Below are 18,676 nucleotides of genomic sequence, written 5' to 3'. Positions count from 1 at the left end.
GATATCTGGAGTTTTGTGGGATTTTGTGAAAAAAAAAATTGGCTTCCGAGGGTCTTTAAAATATTATATCAAGAAGAATTTACCATTCTGAATACTAACTTACCATCGGTTTCTTCCTAACTCATCTCAAGTCTGAAATATTAGGGATTTTGTAGAAACACTGTGCTTTAAACGTGTAGGAATTTTTTTCTGATGAAAAGCGATGCCTAATTCGGAATCTACATCCTCGAAACCCTTCAAATACACTATAAAAAGTTCAAATTTTATAGTTCGATTTTTTTGGAAAAAACCAAGACTATAACCTTGGATATTTTTCCGCCAAAAACAGTTTTGGTTTCTGATCGACTTCAAAATTGGATGTGATGGAGTATTTCCTCTGCTGAACCCCTATTTGCAATCAGTTCTTCCCTAAAAGATTCAAAAACCGAGATATTTCGAATTTTGTGGAATTAATTTCGGTTCGAAAATGTTGTCGGATCATCTTCAAAATTTGATATCTTGGAGGATTTTCTATGGTGAAAACGAACCCTCAATCAGTTTAATCCTAACACAGCTCAAAACTGAGATATATTCCAATTTTTCAGGAAAATTGCACTTATTTTAATTTGTAGAAACGATTTCCTGCTAAGAATCGAAGCCTAATTTGGCATCAACTATCTGAAAACCCCATAAATAACGCATAAAATATGAACAAAGCTCAATACAGAACTGCTGACACTCGAATTATGCCAGTTTTTCGAAAAAATAATCAAAGATTTGAATCAGTGGGGAATTTGAATATAAGCCATCTATCCGCATTTTACTGAACTAATTTTTCTGGTATCGCAACACTAATAGAATCCTGTGATGTGCAACTCCCCACCATCACCGGGTTCGAGCTACTCTTCCTAGATGTCACTACTGATTTTTATTCTCGAAAAAATTCAAATAATAGAATTAGGAAAATTTTACTAAGAGAGTTTATGGCTAGACCTACTTCAAAATTCGATATAATGAGCAAATCGCGATACTTTACACCAATTTGCAATCAGGTAATTCCTGAGAGAACTGTGAACCGAGATATCTGGAGTTTTGTGGGATTTTGTGAAAAAAAAAATTTGCTTCCGAGGGTCTCTAAAATAAGAAAAATTTACCATTCTGAATACTAACTTACCATCGGTTTCTTCCTAACTCATCTCAAGTCTGAAATATTAGGAATTTTGTAGAAACACTGTGCTTTAAACGTGTAGAAATTTTTTTCTGATGGAAAGCGATGCCTTATATGGAATCTACATCCTCGAAACCCTTCAAATACTCTATAAAAAGTTCGAATTTTATAGGTCGATTTTTTTTGGAAAAAAACCAAGACTATAACCTTGGATATTTTTCCGACAAAAACAGTTTTGGTTTCTGATCGACTTCAAAATTGGATGTGATGGAGTATTTCCTTCGCTGAACCCCTATTTGCAATCAGTTCGTCCCTAAAAGATTCAAAAACCGAGATATTTCGAATTTTGTGGAATTAATTTCGGTTCGAAAATGTTGTCGGATCATCTTCAAAATTTGATATCTTGGAGGATTTTCCATAGTGAAAACGAACCCTCAATCAGTTTAATCCTAACACAGCTCAAAACTGAGATATATTCCAATTTTTCAGGAAAATTGCACTTATTTTAATTTGTAGAAACGATTTCCTGCTAAGAATCGAAGCCTAATTTGGCATCAACTATCTGAAAACCCCATAAATAACGCATAAAATATGAACAAAGCTCAATACAGAACTGCTGACACTCGAATTATGCCAGTTTTTCGAAAAAATAATCAAAGATTTGAATCAGTGGGGAATTTGAATATAAGCCATCTATCCGCATTTTACTGAACTAATTTTTCTGGTATCGCAACACTAATAGAATCCTGTGATGTGCAACTCCCCACCATCACCGGGTTCGAGCTACTCTTCCTAGATGTCACTACTGATTTTTATTCTCGAAAAAATTCAAATAATAGAATTGGGAAAATTTACTAATAGAGTTTACGGATCTACTTCAAAATTTGATATAATGAGCAAATCCCGATACTTAACACCGATTTGCAAACATTATCTTCTGTTAAAGAAAGATTCATACAAATCAACCAGACGGATAGATAAAACTTATTAAAATTATTCAAATAGATACTTATTTCAATTTTTGCATCACCTTGATCATACAATATGAATTTTATGCACTCTGCTGAGTAGTTCCAAAATATTTCTCCGAACTTTTTATATTACGACATCTAAGAAGTATCAGGATCTTAGCAAGAATGTTCTACATCTGCTCACTGCCGAATGAGATGAAGAGGGATTTTAGAATCGCAGCGACATTTTCAAGCAGCTTAAAAATACAGAGAGTCAAAGGGAGAGAGGGTTGCCTGGTGGGGGTATAACACTTTTTCTTACGTGACAATTTCTATCGTTTTACTTACACCGCTAGCTGTATTAAGGATCTATATAGCCCTGAGTTATTCTCCCAACCAGCCATCTCACAATCCACAAATTCTTAAAACTTTTCAAAATAAACATAACATAATATTATGAGTTCTTTAATCAATTACCTAATGTACAATTGATCATTTGGACATTTATGGTTTTTTAATGTTTTCATACTTTTTGGAATCAACGATAAATGCTCAAATTCAGTCTTCACATTGATCGCTGCCACAAAGGCCTTAACCGAAAAACAATGTTGTTGCTTGTTTTCAAATCAGACATAGGCACAATCGACTTTTTTTCCGTTTATTTCGAAAGTCATTTCAAAAAATTTCAATAAAATGATTGCTTCTCCATTCTTGAAAAATAAGTGAATATATTCCTTAGAAGTATAAAAACATATCCTGTAGAAATTTCTTGGACTCTTCGTATAATACCGAATTCAACCACAAAGAAAATGGCTATCGATGGAAATAAATAATGCAATAATGTTCTTAGATTCGATATTACACCAGCAATTCTTTTCCATATTGTTATTATTGCGCAAATGCACTTGAGTAATAATTTAAATCTGTAGTGAAATGCAGAGAGTTAACATTTGAGAAAAAGTTAACACAGCTTAGATACTGTGTATGGATAAAGTAAAAAACAGTTTATTACTCCATTATTCAATGTTTTCAAGCAAAACGACCAGACAGTTAGTTGACAAAAACATTTTACTTATGACCCAATTAATTTTTACAGTGTGAAGTCATAATTTTTTTTTTAAATGTCCACCCCAACTTATTTAACTTATCTAGTTGATGGTGTATCAAAATTGGTACTGTAGATAACGATTTTGTCGGGAAAATCAACAAATGAGAGTTAAAAATGCTTAACCGACCACAATTGGAATACAGGGTGATTCACCGGGATGGCCTATTAGAGGTTTATGGAAAACTAATCATAATTTTGAGCTGAAAATTTGCATATTGGGGTTTGAGACAATGATCTTTCTCCCTAAAATATTTTCAGATCTCTACAACTTCCGGTTATACCGGAAACAGACTTCTACTTCCTTATTTCAAATGGCACACCCAGTATATTATTGCATCATTAGATAGCTTTTTTGTTGGCAATTTCGGCAAAATGCCATACCTTGGGTAAAAACTCAACGGTTCATGAGTTATTGGGATTCTTATTAAAAAAAAGGTAGCGATGAGGACTCACATTTTTCTGAATATTTCAGCAGAAAAAGCTTTTTTCGAACAAATTTTTTTCTTTTTCGATTTCGCAAATACGTAGTATTATAAGACTGTTTGCGGTTTGGGCCAAAAATGTACAGGGTGTTTAAAAGAGGATCATGAACTTGGACAACTCAAATTCATCAAAACTCAAGATTTTCAAATTAGAACCTATATTTTTTATTATTTCAGTCGATTCTACCGATTCTACGTACAAAAATAGTGGGGGTTTCTTAAGCAAACCCTATACCTAAAATGAATACTTTATGAGTTATCAAGGAAGAACTTCAAATGAGGAAAGACCGCAAACAATCTTAAAATACTACGTATTTGCGGAATCGAAAAAGAAAAAAAAATTCGGAAAAAGCTTTTTCTGCTGAAATATTAAAAAAAATGTGAGTCCTCATCGCCACCATTTTTTTCACAAGAATCCCAATAACTCATGAACTGTTGAATTTTTACCCAAGGTATGTTGCCGAAATTGCCATCGAAAAAGCTATCTAATGATGCAATAATATACTGGGTGTGCCATTTGAAATGAGGAATTAATAGTCTGTTTCCGGTATAACCGGAAGTTTTAGAGATCTGAAAATATTTTAGGGAGAAAGGTCATTGTCTCAAACCCGATATGCAAATTTTCAGCTCAAAATTATGATTAGTTTTCCATAAACGTCTAATAGGCCATCCCGGTGAATCCCCCTGTATTTGCGTTGAATTTATTTTTTGTTTGTTTTCCAGTAATTAATTTTGTTACTTACTTTATCCACACACAGTACAGGTCGACTCCGATTCGCTTACAGCCAATTCTAAATCAGTAGACCCAAAACAAACTGACACATTTCAACATTGATTTTGTGAGGTTACAGTTCAGTCTTTATTCAATCTTAGCAATGCACGACTCGTTTTTTTCAAATTATTTACAACAACACTGTAACTCAGTAAAATACAAATATCTTCAATGAGTAACAAAAAGTTAGAAAAACTACATAAATTACAAAATTAAATTTAACAATAATACAATGCTTAGCATACAACTATAAACCGGTAATCAAAATAGCTCTTTTCGATACACTACTCAGTATTATTATCCTTTTTAATCCTATAATTAATCTGAAAGCAGATGATTATCTATCAGTGAATGTTAATCACATCTATCAACGAACAAAAACAATCACTTCACCTTCAAGCTCACGAGGTACCAAACGTAACGTTGGTATCCAAAAAGTAAACACTCAAGCCTTACACAATTTGTAAAAAAAAATCGAGTTAAAGTGATCGAATTTGAGAAATTCTACCAAATGAAAATATAAGATAAATATGGTGAGGAACAGAAAAAGAGCATCTTCAATTATTAGAATATATAAAGTGACTAGAACTTTGAATCCAAATAATTCAGCTAAACCGAGCGGAAAGAAACAAAGTGACTTTTCCCCTTCCATGTCGATCACTTGGGGTTATTGCAATATCTTGGTTTTTACTCGGATTTCAATCTTTTACTGAATTCTTCCTGTTGCCTTTCCCTCCATTCTTTCTTTGGCTTCATCCTTTTCAGTTGGCCATCCCTGAAAAATAATTTTACATATCATATCATAACAATTATATCATAGGATCTGCTCAGATTTCAGCAAATTTTTTTTCAAATCGAACTTCACCTCATTTCAATAATATTGAAATTATTAAAAAAATTTGCAGTCTTCTAAGCAGATCATATAAGCGATTAATATTGATGAGATTTTTCAGGCTGAAAATATACAGTCATTTCGAACGAATTCTATCTTTCCGTTTGTTCAAGTGGTCTCCATTTCATTTAGTTAAAATGAATATTTTTGAATATTTCAATGATTTCTCTGATCTGGCTTATCTCAAATTGATATTATTAGTAGATATCATGTACAGTTGAGTAATTTTATACCTTTGAAATTGTATGAGTGACCAAATTTTAACTAAGAACTAAGGGCTCAGGTAAAACATGGAAGTCCGCGTTCGCCGCATAGAATTTCAATATTAACGAGTACCAGTTTCTATCATTTTATGTTCTTTATTCGTGTTTATCGATGAATAATATTAGGTGTATTTGAAAAAATTAAATTTAATTTCTTCACAATAAATATCAATATCAAACATCAAAGTATAGAACAAATAGAAAGTAGTTCGAGCACGTGCGCATGCCTTAACTAAGAACTAACAAGAGAGTGCATAAACGCCACTGAATTCTTAGGTTTAGTTCTTAGTCCTTATGGTGGATTTATGCACCGTACCTAAGAACTAAGGACTAAGAACTACGAACCAAGAACTAAACCAAAGAATTCAATGGCGTTTATGCACTCTCTTGTTAGATCTTAGTTAAGGCATGCGCACGTGCTCGTACTACTTTCTATTTGTTCTATACTTTGATGTTTGACATTGATATTTATTGTGAAAAAATTAAATTAAATTTTTTCAAATACACCTAATACTTTTCATCGATAAACACGAATAAAGAACATAAAATGATAGAAACTGGTACTCGTTAATATTGAAATTCTATGCGGCGCAGCGCACTTCTATATTTTACCTGAGCCCTTAGTTCTTAGTTAACAGTTGGCCTGCTAGTGTTAGTTCTTAGTTCTTAGGAAACGTGCTTAAACGCCCTCATTGATTTGTTAGCGTTCAATTCTTAGTTCTTAGGTTTAGTGTTAGTTCTTAGGGCTGGTGCATAACTCCACCATTAGTTCTTAGTTCTTAGGAAAGGTGCATAAATCCACCATTAGTTAACAGTTGTCCTGCTAGTGTTCGTTCTTAGGTAAAGTGCATAAACGCCCTCATTGATTTGTTAGCGTTCAATTCTTAGTTCTAAGTTCTTAGGTTTAGTCTTAGTTCTTAGGTACGGTGCATAAATCCACCATTAGTTAACAGTTGTCCTGCTAGTGTTCGTTCTTAGGTAAAGTGCATAAACGCCCTCATTGATTTGTTAGCGTTCAATTCTTAGTTCTAAGTTCTTAGGTTTAGTCTTAGTTCTTAGGTACGGTGCATAAATCCACCATTAGTTAACAGTTGTCCTGCTAGTGTTCGTTCTTAGGTAAAGTTCATAAACGCCCTCATTGATTTGTTAGCGTTCAATTCTTAGTTCTAAGTTCTTAGGTTTAGTTTTAGTTCTTAGGTACGGTGCATAAATCCACCATTAGTTAACAGTTGTCCTGCTAGTGTTCGTTCTTAGGTAAAGTGCATAAACGCCTCATTGATTTGTTAGCGTTCAATTCTTAGTTCTTAGGTTTAGTCTTAGTTCTTAGGACTGGTGCATAAATCCACCATAAGCTCAACACGTTGTGAGAACTGTCATAACAAAGATTTTAGAGGTTAGGTATTATCTAACCGTTCAGAAGACCGCTCTCTGATCAGTTTAGGATCTGTGAGCGCTCAGTAATCAGATTTGCAACTGCTCTTTCCGCTGAACGCAGCCATTTACTCGTCAACACACAACAGACTGACCAACTTCCTAAAACCACCATAAAACTACAAAAATAACCTCTAAAACTCACCACACCAAATCGACAAGTCCACCCTGTTTGGCAATGACGCTCTTGACCCTGTTGGCGAAGTCTATCGCCGACTCCCCCTCCTTCCTGTGCATGGGGGGCAGGTACCACACGTCGCACACTATGGCCCAACTGGTCATCATCATGTAGAGGTACTGCAACATCGAGAACCTGCTGCTGTTCCAGAAGGCGTCGCCGAAACGAGGATCGTACTTGATCGCCACCGGATAGATGACGCTCTCCACCTCGAAACTGCCCTTCTTGAACTGCATCACGGAGGTGTTGTTGATGCAGGTGCCCTCAGGAAAGATGAGGATCGGTGGGTTGTTAGGGTTTGAGACGTGCTCCTTCAATCTGCGAAGAATACAAGCATTATATTCACAGGATGCGTTCGCCAGAAGTTGTAGTGACCACACCTTACGACTACTATGTGGACATCTTCATGTTAGGAGCTAACAGACACTGTTGTCATGTTGAAAATTAGGAAAGCGCTAGACATGGTGAAAAATTGATATAACGGGTGTTTTTTTTTCGAGGTATATAACTTTAAGTTGGCATTACTGTTCGAGATGGCGACCGATTTAACAGCTGTCAAGTGATTTATTCTCAGTTTGGTTTGGCAATTCATCATGAATAGACTCACGCCTGAACAACGCTTGCAAATAGTGCAATTTTATTTCGAAAATAATGGTTCTGTGCGGAATACGTATCGCGCACTACGTCCATTTTATTTTGTTTATCGATGAAGCGCACTTCTGGTTGAATGGCTACGTCAACAAACAAAACTGTCGCATTTGGAGTGAAGCTAATCCTCAAGTGTATGTGGAAACACCGTTACATCCAGAAAAACTGACTGTTTGGTGCGCTTTATGGGCTGGTGGAATCATTGATCCGTACTTCTTCAAAAACGATGATGGCCAGAACGTAACAGTCAATGGTGATCGGTATAAAGCCATGATTGAGCTGTGGTTCCAACAAGAAGGCGCAACATGTCACACAGCTCGTGCCACAACCGATTTATTGAAAGACACGTTTGGTGACCGCCTAATTTCACGTTATGGACCTGTGAATTGGCCTCCAAGATCTTGTGATTTAACACCGCTAGACTACTTTCTGTGAGGTTATGTAAAGTCATTGGTCTATGCGGATAAGCCACAAACCCTTTGACCATTTGGAATACAACATTCGCCGTGTTATTGCCGATATACAAATGTTGGAAAAATTCATCGAAAATTAGACGTCCAGGTTGGACTACATCCGAGCCAGCCGTGGCGGTCATATGCCAGAAATCATATTTAAAATGTAATGCCACAAGATTATCTTGCGGATAAATAAAATTCATGTCAATCGAATAATCCATCGTTGTTTTATTGTATTGTATTTAAAGTTCTATAGCTCTTAAAAAACACCGTTTAGTTTAATAATCAGCTGTTGAAACTAACAATGAAAAAAGTAGCATGGCAGCATCAAAACGGTAGACCTGGCAAGAGTGATAACACAATTTACTGTAAGGGTTTTCCAATAGGAATAATAAATAATGGTTTCACGTCTGTATATTGATAACATATCAAATTAAATTCACGGCGTTCAGACAATTTTTCAATTCCGGAAAAAGTACCTCCCCGAGAGGGACTCGAACCCGCAACCTCCGTATTACATGTTCAGTACATCTTCAGCTTCCCCGGTAGCTCAACGGCTAGAGCATCGGACATGTTATTCGGAGGTTGCGGGTTCGAGCCCCGCTCGGGGAGGTACTTTTTCCAGAATTGAAAAATTGTCTGAACACCGTGAATTTAATTTAATAGGAATAATGCAATTTGAAATGCTTATAATGACAACACCGTGCAAGTATTATTGTTTGACATTTCTTATGTCATTTTCGTTTAGTAGGTTATGCTATTGATTCGAGGCAAGATACATGTTCATTTAAATTTAGATTCGAGTTTCTCAAAAATAGTTGAAAAGTTAATCAAAACATGAATGATGGACTTTATTCAAGAAACAATGAAATTTGACGAGAATCAGTACGGCTTCCAGAAAAAAAGTAATACGTTAACACCTACAGTAGACCTGATCGAACATGTGCTAAAGGAAATTAACCAGAACAAATATGTTGCTGTTGTGTTTATAGACCTCAAGAAGGCGTTTGACACGGTTGACATACAACTGCTGTTGGAAAAGCTTGACAAAATGGGCTTCCGTGGAATGTGCCAGAGCCTGCTGAAGACATACTCAATGGGTAAAACACAGTATACTCTACTGGATGGTTATGGAAGTCACAAGAGAGAGTTGAGGGTAGGGGTGGCCCAAGGATCTGTATTGGGACCAATCATGTATCTTCTCTATGTTCACAGCTTAAGATTCCTAAATTTGTATTCTAAATATCTTATGTATGCTGAGATGACACTGTGTTGCTCCTATCAGATGCTAATTCCGAAAATTTAAAGCGTGATATTAACTGTGATATGGAAAAATACTTGAATGGCTGTGTCAAAATAGACTAAGTACTGACTGACTGTCAGAATGTATCATAAGATCACATTTATTTTCTATCGAATACAAATAACATAAGAATAGTCAGAAGAAAATACAGTGTTGCACTAATAACCATATTAAATTGTATAATTCCTATTGGAAAATCTTTATCTACCAAGCCAACTCCCTCTACTTAATCCATTACACCTTAACTCTGAAACTAATCACTACTCAATATGCCTAGTTTTCTCTTTCACACAAAAACCCTCAAACAATGGATTATTCATAAGGGCCAGGTCAAAATTAAGCAAACTATTTTACCTTTCAAACATTCAAATACCTTCCATAATGACCAAAAACTCTTTTCCTAATACTTCAGGAGGTTTAACAAACTTTCAGATACAGCATGTCCAGTTTTCAAAACATGATCTTTTGCCACTTTGATTATTCTTTATGTGACTCAGTTTCTGAGAATCAGAGTGTGGTTACTACAACTTCAGTATAATTTCATATACACTATTACTGGGAACTCAAAAACGTTCATATTATATTCACAGACCACCAATGTAACTTCTTGATGTTGGTAACACCAACTCAAACTTTTTCGAGTGATTAAAATATGAAAATTCAAATTGAGGTCGAAATTTTAAAAATGAAACAAAGGTTTATAACGTTGATTAGATACAAAGACACATTATGACATAATTTCTACCACTAAAAAAAAGTTAGTATATTTTATTTATCCCCAAATCCTCAAACTTACTTTCTAGCTACAGCATGCCTATCTCTGACCTCAGACCTTTCAAACCAAATGTGCGGTGAAGCTCTAGCCAGCGCCCTCTGCAATAATCCCAAGAAACCTCCGTGGCTTTGACCAATCTAAAAATCGCAATAAAATAAATATCACTTACCCCTTCAAATATGCATAATGAAATAAACTGAAACAAGTTCAGTTGGTACTCACCAAGTTAGAAATATTTAAAAAGGAAGAATTGCACTATTAATCTACAACTTCATGCAACTGCATTCAGTCAAGCCATCAGCTATAAGTAGTGTTAGTTGTGAGCAATAGAATTGAAGTGTTGTAAATAAGAAAACGAAGAATTAGAATTTTGTAGAAATTCTGGGAATGGGTTTCAAATTAGAATGAGCAATAGGTGATGAAAGTTATTAAATCAATCTGAATATCTTTCTTCGCACTTCACTCAATAAGTTCAGAAATTGCAGTGCAACGAATCTCTTGGTAGTTCATTTATTTTAGAAACGGCAGGACTAAAATGTCTAAAACACTGGTGTGCTCACTTTCTCTTGAAAAACCTTAAGATTAATGTGCCGACTTTTGAAAGGATCAACCTTCTTGGATTTCAATGGTATTGGCCCCTTTTCATTTCCACATCGTTTCTTATGGCGCTATTGTCGTCTTTCTGTCAATTTCTTTTTGAGGTTAGATCAAAAGTCGATCAACTTTTGACAGAACAAATAAAAATTGTCGTTGATTGGTCAATTTACAGTGACTTGATCTATCAAGTCACTGTAGTCAATCCTTCGTATAGCGCCATCTTAAGGAAGAAAAGGGAAAAGGGATCAATACATCTAATCATTGAACACACTAGTATTTTAGACATCTTAGGCAGGACAAAACGAACTTTGAGATCATATTCAAAACATTTCATTGTATATTGGAAGATTAATTATTATTCTTATGGAATCATATTAATTATGACGCATACCATTGCTTGAATGCTCTTTTTCAATGTTATCATTGCATATATCACGCTTTCATTAATTAAAAAAAATTTGGTCACATATGTCCACCATTCACCTAATAAAAAAACATCTCGATATTCAGATTGAAATTTTCGAGAAATAAGAGCATCTTTTACTTCTGTCCAGATAGAATTTAGTGAATTTGAGGATGTTGGTTAATGTTATCGGTTAAATGCAAGAACATACAGAGGCATTAGAAGTCAACAAAAAAGCAAACTACGGAAGTCAAATGCAAAGAGTTTAAGGCATATATTTTCTACTACATTAATTTTATTCTTGTCTGAATTGTCTTGCAACTTCTGAGGTAGAAACAATGGAATATTCAATAGGTAAAATCCAGTGGATCATTTTGGATTTAGTTTTCCAACAAAGACGAAATAAAGTTATAATAAATGAATATATAATAATAAGTATATAGATTGTATATACTACCATAAAGATGGGAGTTCATGAAAGATGAATTAAATGGAAAAAATACCATGTTTAATCCCAATACAAAGCAAGTGAATGCGCTTCGATTGATCACCAAAATGAATTAATTAATATTTTCTACCACCACATAAGACGTTCAACAAGGAACAAGAAGCATTTCATAACTTGTGCAGGCAAGCTTATGCTTGACAGTGAATTTAAACAACCAAAATGTTCGAGCATTGTAGAGGTCCACAGGTACAAAAAATTAATAACGCTTCATGATAAATGTATCAAAATGATCAAAATGTAATAGGACCTTTGAACCTCACAATCAAGATAAAAGGATATGTGCATATATTTCCTTATATAGCATGATTTAGTCATATTCATATAAAGTTTTGAACGAATTATGAAATATATGTGTATCTTAAGTAAGTGAAAATACTCATTTCAACTAATTCAAACTGAATAAACATTTCTGGCTACAACCAGAGGCGTACGACGGAGGCAAGCAACTGGTTGATGCCACCATATTCTAGGCCACTGGAGTGATTGCAATTATATCATAATTTTTCGATTCTTCAATAATTTTAAGTAAATAACGTAATCTTCATTGAAAGCGATCTCAGACTAATAAACATATATAGATAGAGCATATGTCATTTTCAGTAAGCAAATTTTGTCCTCAACATGAACTCTCAAATTTGACATGGAGCGCGCGGAAATGAAAACATACCAGTGATACGATATTTCACTCAATTCGCGAGTTTCTCCATAAAGAACGCACTTCTTATGTCCCATAGTGAATCAACGTTTCATATTAACTCAAAATATATTGAAATAAATACCGAAAATATCAGAAATTCAGAAAACAAACTTCAAACGACGTGAAACAACCAATGACACTAGGAGAGAGAAAGTTGCCAAACCTTGGATTTCAGCAGGTAGATACAGAAAATAATAAATATTCTGCTTATTATAAATTCGACAATTAGGAAAAATATCGAATTCCAAATATTCAAATTTGCATATTTAATCGGGAATCACTCAAATAAATATATTTCATTCAATATAATATACATTCATAACGATATAGCAAACTTGTGGATTTGAAAATATATCCTAATCCGACAACGTAGTCTAACCATGTTGGGGATATGTAAAAATTGCGTATACTCCCTCTATCTATGTTTATTACTCTATGATAGCAATAGTCCCTATTCCACGATATATTTCAAGTTAAACATGTAGCTGCACCAATATAGTAAGTTTATCTCCTCAAAGAGCAGTACGATGTTCACGTAGAAAGTATTGGATAATCGAAAAATTGTAATAAAATTGCAATTCCGCCAGAGCCGTAGAATTTGGGGAGGATGAAGCAGTCACTTGCCCTCATCGTACGCCTCTGCAAAAAAAGGTCATAGTACCTACACTTCCTACACAACATCTTAGTGTAATGAACTATGGTTTTAACACATAGTAGTACAGTGACTTAATAAACCACAGTGGCGACAAGCGTGGTCTCGTTTTTGGTTGGCTGAATCTAAATATGGCGGCTGTTTGTTTACATTCTCCATTTACCTGATTTTTGGGATTTATTCAAAATGTAAGGCTGATTTTATTTAGTCACTGTAGTATTCTTCAGTTGACTAAATTCGTTCTATATACAATCAAATGCTAGCAGGTCCAATAACTTTGATTATGACGTGTGTCAATATACTCTATTATTGTGACGTCACACACCGTCATTTTTGGTTCTCCTGTCAGTATTAGGAATCCGAACAAATGAATTGTCATTCAAATTAGTACGGTGTCGTTGAAGGAATTGGCTTATTTTCATAAATAAGAGTATTTGAGGAACGATTTCGGTATTAATTGATAGACAGAAGGAACGAGGTTAAAACCAGGAAGTTTGAATCCTGTATCATTCCCCAGATTTTGTAAAAAGCCGTGTTTATTAGTTGAACTTCAAGTTCCAACTTACTGGCATTAATCTCGTTCCTTCTGTCTATCAATTAATAGTAAAATCGTTCCTTAAATAATCTTATTTATTAAAATAAGCCAATTTCTTCAACGACAACGTACCAATTTGAATGACAATTTGTTTGTTTGGATTCCGAACACTGACAGAAGAACTAAAATGGCGGTGTATGACGTCATCACTAATAGAGCGTATTCAGTTCAGTCAAATGTATTCTTAAGTTCTATGGTTTTAGCATAGTATAAGGAAAGGACTTTATACTATGGTTTTAGATCCCCATTCGCCATTTTTAGGCTCAATTTGAACGAATTGTCACCACTATGTTTAATTAAGTCATGGTAAGCGCCATCTCTAACGAAAACAGGGTTTTATAGAAATCTACGAAAAACACAGATGGCGCTGTATCTAAAGTATCTAACAAATAATAGACTGTCGGAACGATCCATGCTACAAGAAATACATGCAAATTCCCCCACCATCAAACATCGACATAACCACATCCCAAAAAAAAAAAGAAAAAAAATACTTGAAATAACATTACAACTTGGACTCTTCTCTACCTACCAATGAATAACAATTATCGCACATTAAGGTCAACACGTCAATGGGAGAGGTGTGGTTCGCCACGCAAATGCCACTTTTCGGTCTGTTCTCTTCATTATGATACGTGATCACCGCAGAAAGTGCATTCGACAATATTCCAAAGCACATAATCGATATATACCTATTTACTTTTTGCTTAAGATCTCCGTCCGGTACATAGCCCACAAGGGCGGTGCACATGGTTAGCCAGCAAACCTGAAACACCCCACAGAATGCTAGCGTTTCAGGCAAAAAAGGGATAAAACATTGGGAGGGTATGCAGAGTGGTGGGAGGGTCCTTTCTGGAAGACTGATCATCATCAGGGTAAGCGAACTGGTGACTGCAGTAGGTTCTTACATCTACAACAAGTTTCTGATGATATCCAATGGATTCAGTCTTTAATTGATGGATATTCTTTTATCCAAAAAAATAATTTCTAACTGCAGGGAGCACAATATTTTGCAGAAAAAATTCTTATCAAAATGTCAACCAAATGGCATATTTCCAAGGCACATTAAGCAGAACATACACTGCGCAAAAAAATTAACGCACATTATGGAAATCTCAAATTTATTCTACAACTGAAGGTGTTCTCAATGATAATTATTTTTATCAGAATTATGCATGCATATGTTATCCACTTTCAACGTTTTTCTTCAATACAGATGTTTTTTCCCAGCAGGAATAAAAAAAGATGAGATTATCAGATTTTGAATGTATTGGCTCCATTCTGAAATCAGTTGTTCTCGATCAATTCTAGTGATCAATAGTTTTTCTTTCGTTTGATTTTCTACACTCGATCGCTATGCAACGCGAAACACGCAATTTGACCCAAGAGGAATGTGCCCAAGCGGTAGTTTTGCGAGAAGAATGGTGGACATACACAAGAATTGCAGAAAGGTTAGGAGTTTCCCATACAAGTGTGTCCAGAATGTTGCAGCGATTCAGGGAGACAGGTATGAATGTCCGAAGACCAGGACAGGGTAGACCACGGGTAACAACTGCCATTCAAGAACGTTACTTGAGAGTTTCTTCGTTGAGAGAACGGTTTGCAACCGCTCGCCTCCTTCAAAATCAGCTTGAGCAAACTCATGGGGTGCAAATTAGCACTCAGACAATAAGAAATCGCCTCAGAAAATATGATTTAAGGCCTCGTGTCGCGGCAAGAGGCTCAGCTCTTACCCCAGCCCATCGAAGGGCGCGTTTGGATTTTGCGAGAGAGCATATCCATTGGGAAGAGGCTGATTGGGAAAGAGATGAGTCTAGGTTCTGCCTCTACCATTGTGATCGACGTTCCCTTGTATACAGACGTCCACATGAAATATATGCTCTTTCCCAATCAGCCCCTTCCCAATGGATATGCTCTCTCGCAAAATCCAAATGCGCCCTTCGATGGGCTGGGGTAAGAGCTGAGCCTCTTGCCGCGACACGAGTCCTTAAATCATATTCTCTGAGGCGATTTCTTATTGTCTGAGTGCTAATTTGTACCCCATGAGTTTGCTCAAGCTGATTTTGAAGGAGGCGAGCGGTTGCAAACCGTTGTATCAACGAAGAAACTCTCGAGTAACGTTCTCAAATGGCAGTTGTTACCCGTGGTCTACCCTGTCCTGGTCTTCGGACATTCATACCTGTCTTCCTGAATCGCTGCAACATTCTGGACGCACTTGTATGGGAAACTCCAAACCTTTCTACAATTCTTGTGTATGTCCACCCTTCTTCTCGCAAAACTACCGCTTGGGCACATTCCTCTTGGGTCAAATTGCGAGTTTCACGTTGCATAGCGATCGAGTGTAGAAAACCAAACGAAAGAAAAACTATTGATCACTAGAATTGATCGAGAACAACTGATTTCAGAAAGGAGCCAATACATTCAAAATCTGATGATCTCATCTTTTTTTATTCCTGCTGGGAAAAAACATCTGTATTGAAGAAAAACGTTGAAAGTGGATAACATGTGCATGCATAATTCTGATAAAAATTATTATCATTCAGTTGTAGAATAAATTTGAGATTTTCATAATGTGCCTTAATTCTTTTGTGCAGTGTATTTTAAAATACGGTAAATTAAAATAAAAAATCGACGTGTCTCAGGCTTATTCCTTAAAATGGTCTGTTAAGCTAAAAAATACGTTTTACTAAATATGATGTTCAATTTCATCACTTTAAGTTGACAGTCAGAGATTCAAGTAGGAATATCTTAGTTACTTTTGGTTTGTAACATGCAAGAAATCCTTGTATGAACCCATTCAAGACTATTACTGATGAGTACTGATTTGAAACTTGTTCCTCGAAACCATAAGTACCAACCTAACGTCTTCCCGAAAAGACCCACCAACACACAGAAAACAGTAAAACATCCCTGAAAAATAGAAAAAACGCAAGGACAGAAAACAGAAAGCGATACGGCATGGTAGCTTGGACGTATTTCTAGCGTTGGACAACCTGGACTCTTTGACCCCTCGAACCTTCTAGACTCACCAGTGAGAAGCAGTTGTCCGTGGACAGTATCACCACATCTATGGGTGTGGTATGGTTGGCAACACATACCGACGCGTTGGCAGGCCTGTACTGTTTATTGTGTATGTTGATGTAGCCTATAAAGGATCTGGCGAATATTCTGAAAGCTATAATGTACGCCTGCTTGTTCACCCATCGCTTCAGGGCGTTCTCTGGTAGTTTGCCGAGAAGGTAGGTCGATATAACGAGCCATAATATCTGTTCGGATAACAAATTTGGTTTGTTGATTCGTTCTCTTGACTTTACTGAGCTCGTGAAATGAGTCATTGATGAAACCCCCCCAAAAATATACCAACTGACAAAGAATCTGCAACACCCAGAAAGAGCTGTTTAAATTTTAATTTCTTTTTGGTGAAACATAGGTAGTATAGCAAGGAGGAAATGATTTAAATTTGGAGAAAAAAAAACAAAGGGTTTACAATTTTTTTTCAATGAATATGTTACTAATGTGTTTGTCCACCGCGATTATCTATACACTCCCCAACACGTCTCGACATTGATGCAATAAGATGGTCTATTTCTTCTTGAGGGATACTATCCCAAGCTATCTGTAATTCATGTCTCAGGGCCGCCAAAGTCCATGGGGGCTGGAGTAAATTTCCAAGCCTTCTACCCATGCTCTATGGGCGAAACATTGGAGCGTCTGGGCGGCCATGGCAAAAGATTCACATGGGTCGTTTCGAAAAAGTTTAAGCTAACTCTGGCAACATGAGGTCGGGCATTATCTTGCTATTCTCGAGCCGGTTAAGGTAAGGGAGAACATATAGCTCCACTATTTCTTGAAGGTAACGCAGCGCTGTCATGTTACCTCGAATAAAGACTAAAGGTGACGTACTTGCATGTGCAATAGAATCCCATACCATAACGCCTATTGTCCGGTGAACATGACGCTCAACATCAAACTGAGGTTCACGTCTTTCTCCCTGACGTCGTTTAACCCTTCTTCGACCTTCTTCTGCACCCAAGAATAATCGAGTTTCATCAGAAAAGAAGAGCTGATGCCATTCCACGTTCCAATGTAAACGTTCTCTGCACCACTGTAATCGTTGCCGGCGATGCTCAACCGTCAGATGTAACACGAGATGTGGTCGATAATGCTGCAGTCCAAAAGACCTTATCCGGCGGCAAACAGTTTGGACAGTTACAGGATGGCCAGGTGTTCTCCTAACCACTCATCAGCCAAAGATCGAATTGTCGCAAATCGGTCTCTAATGGCCTTAAGTCTTAGACGTCGATCTTGAACTTCATTTGTGCCCCTTCGACGTCCGGTGCCTACTCTTCTTCGATTTTGGGCATTATCAAACCACGCTTGACAACATCTCATAACAGTAGTTGGATATCTGTATAATTCTGTGTATAATAATTCGACCTCTTTCAAATTCACTTTGCTGGCGATAAATTCCGCGTACACTTGCTCTAGGCATTTTAACAACTAAACATCGACTTTGGATCTCCACGAACAGCTGGTTTGTTGTGAAATTTAAAAAACTTGCAAAAAACGACTACAATATTTAAGTAAGAAAAATTGTTTACATGAAAAAACCTTTTTTTTTCTCCAAATTCAATCATTTACACACCTTGCTATACCATCTATGTTTTACCAATAAATTAAAATTTACACATCTCTTTCTTGGTGTTGCAGTTTCTTTGTCAGTTAGTATAATTTAAATGATAATTCATGGCTACAAGATTCTGTATAAGATCTAACCCGAAAAATGAAGATGATATATTTATAGAACCGAAAACATTGTT

At 36.0% G+C, this 18,676-nt stretch overlaps 1 protein-coding gene and 1 non-coding gene across 4 annotated transcripts in view; one reads left to right on the top strand and one right to left on the bottom strand.

Moving 5' to 3' along the window:
- Positions 1–4,408: 4,408 nt before the first annotated feature.
- LOC123671575 (glycerol-3-phosphate acyltransferase 3) overlaps positions 4,409–18,676 on the bottom strand; it is a 28,365-nt gene continuing 14,097 nt past the window's right edge. The window contains exons 4-7 of one of the 3 annotated variants that reach the window (XM_045605495.1): positions 16,886–17,122; positions 10,426–10,541; positions 7,191–7,541; positions 4,409–5,234 (exon numbers count right to left, since the gene is read on the bottom strand). In XM_045605495.1, coding sequence (XP_045461451.1) covers positions 5,147–5,234; positions 7,191–7,541; positions 10,426–10,541; positions 16,886–17,122 — 792 coding nt within the window. In that variant the 3' untranslated portion in view covers positions 4,409–5,146. Of the gene's footprint in view, positions 5,235–7,190; positions 7,542–10,425; positions 10,542–14,388; positions 14,623–16,885; positions 17,123–18,676 lie in introns of all 3 variants that reach the window. The other 2 variants (XM_045605496.1, XM_045605497.1) reach the window with 2 other exon arrangements.
- Positions 8,866–8,938, top strand: Trnat-ugu. Its single transcript has one exon. It is a non-coding gene; the product is annotated as a tRNA-Thr (tRNA).

Source organism: Harmonia axyridis, chromosome 1 (assembly GCF_914767665.1).
Source record: "Harmonia axyridis chromosome 1, icHarAxyr1.1, whole genome shotgun sequence".
In the NCBI taxonomy this organism is placed as follows: Eukaryota; Metazoa; Arthropoda; class Insecta; order Coleoptera; family Coccinellidae; genus Harmonia; species Harmonia axyridis.
Note: the sequence above shows the minus strand (reverse complement) of the source record. Positions and strands in the feature narration are given on the sequence as shown.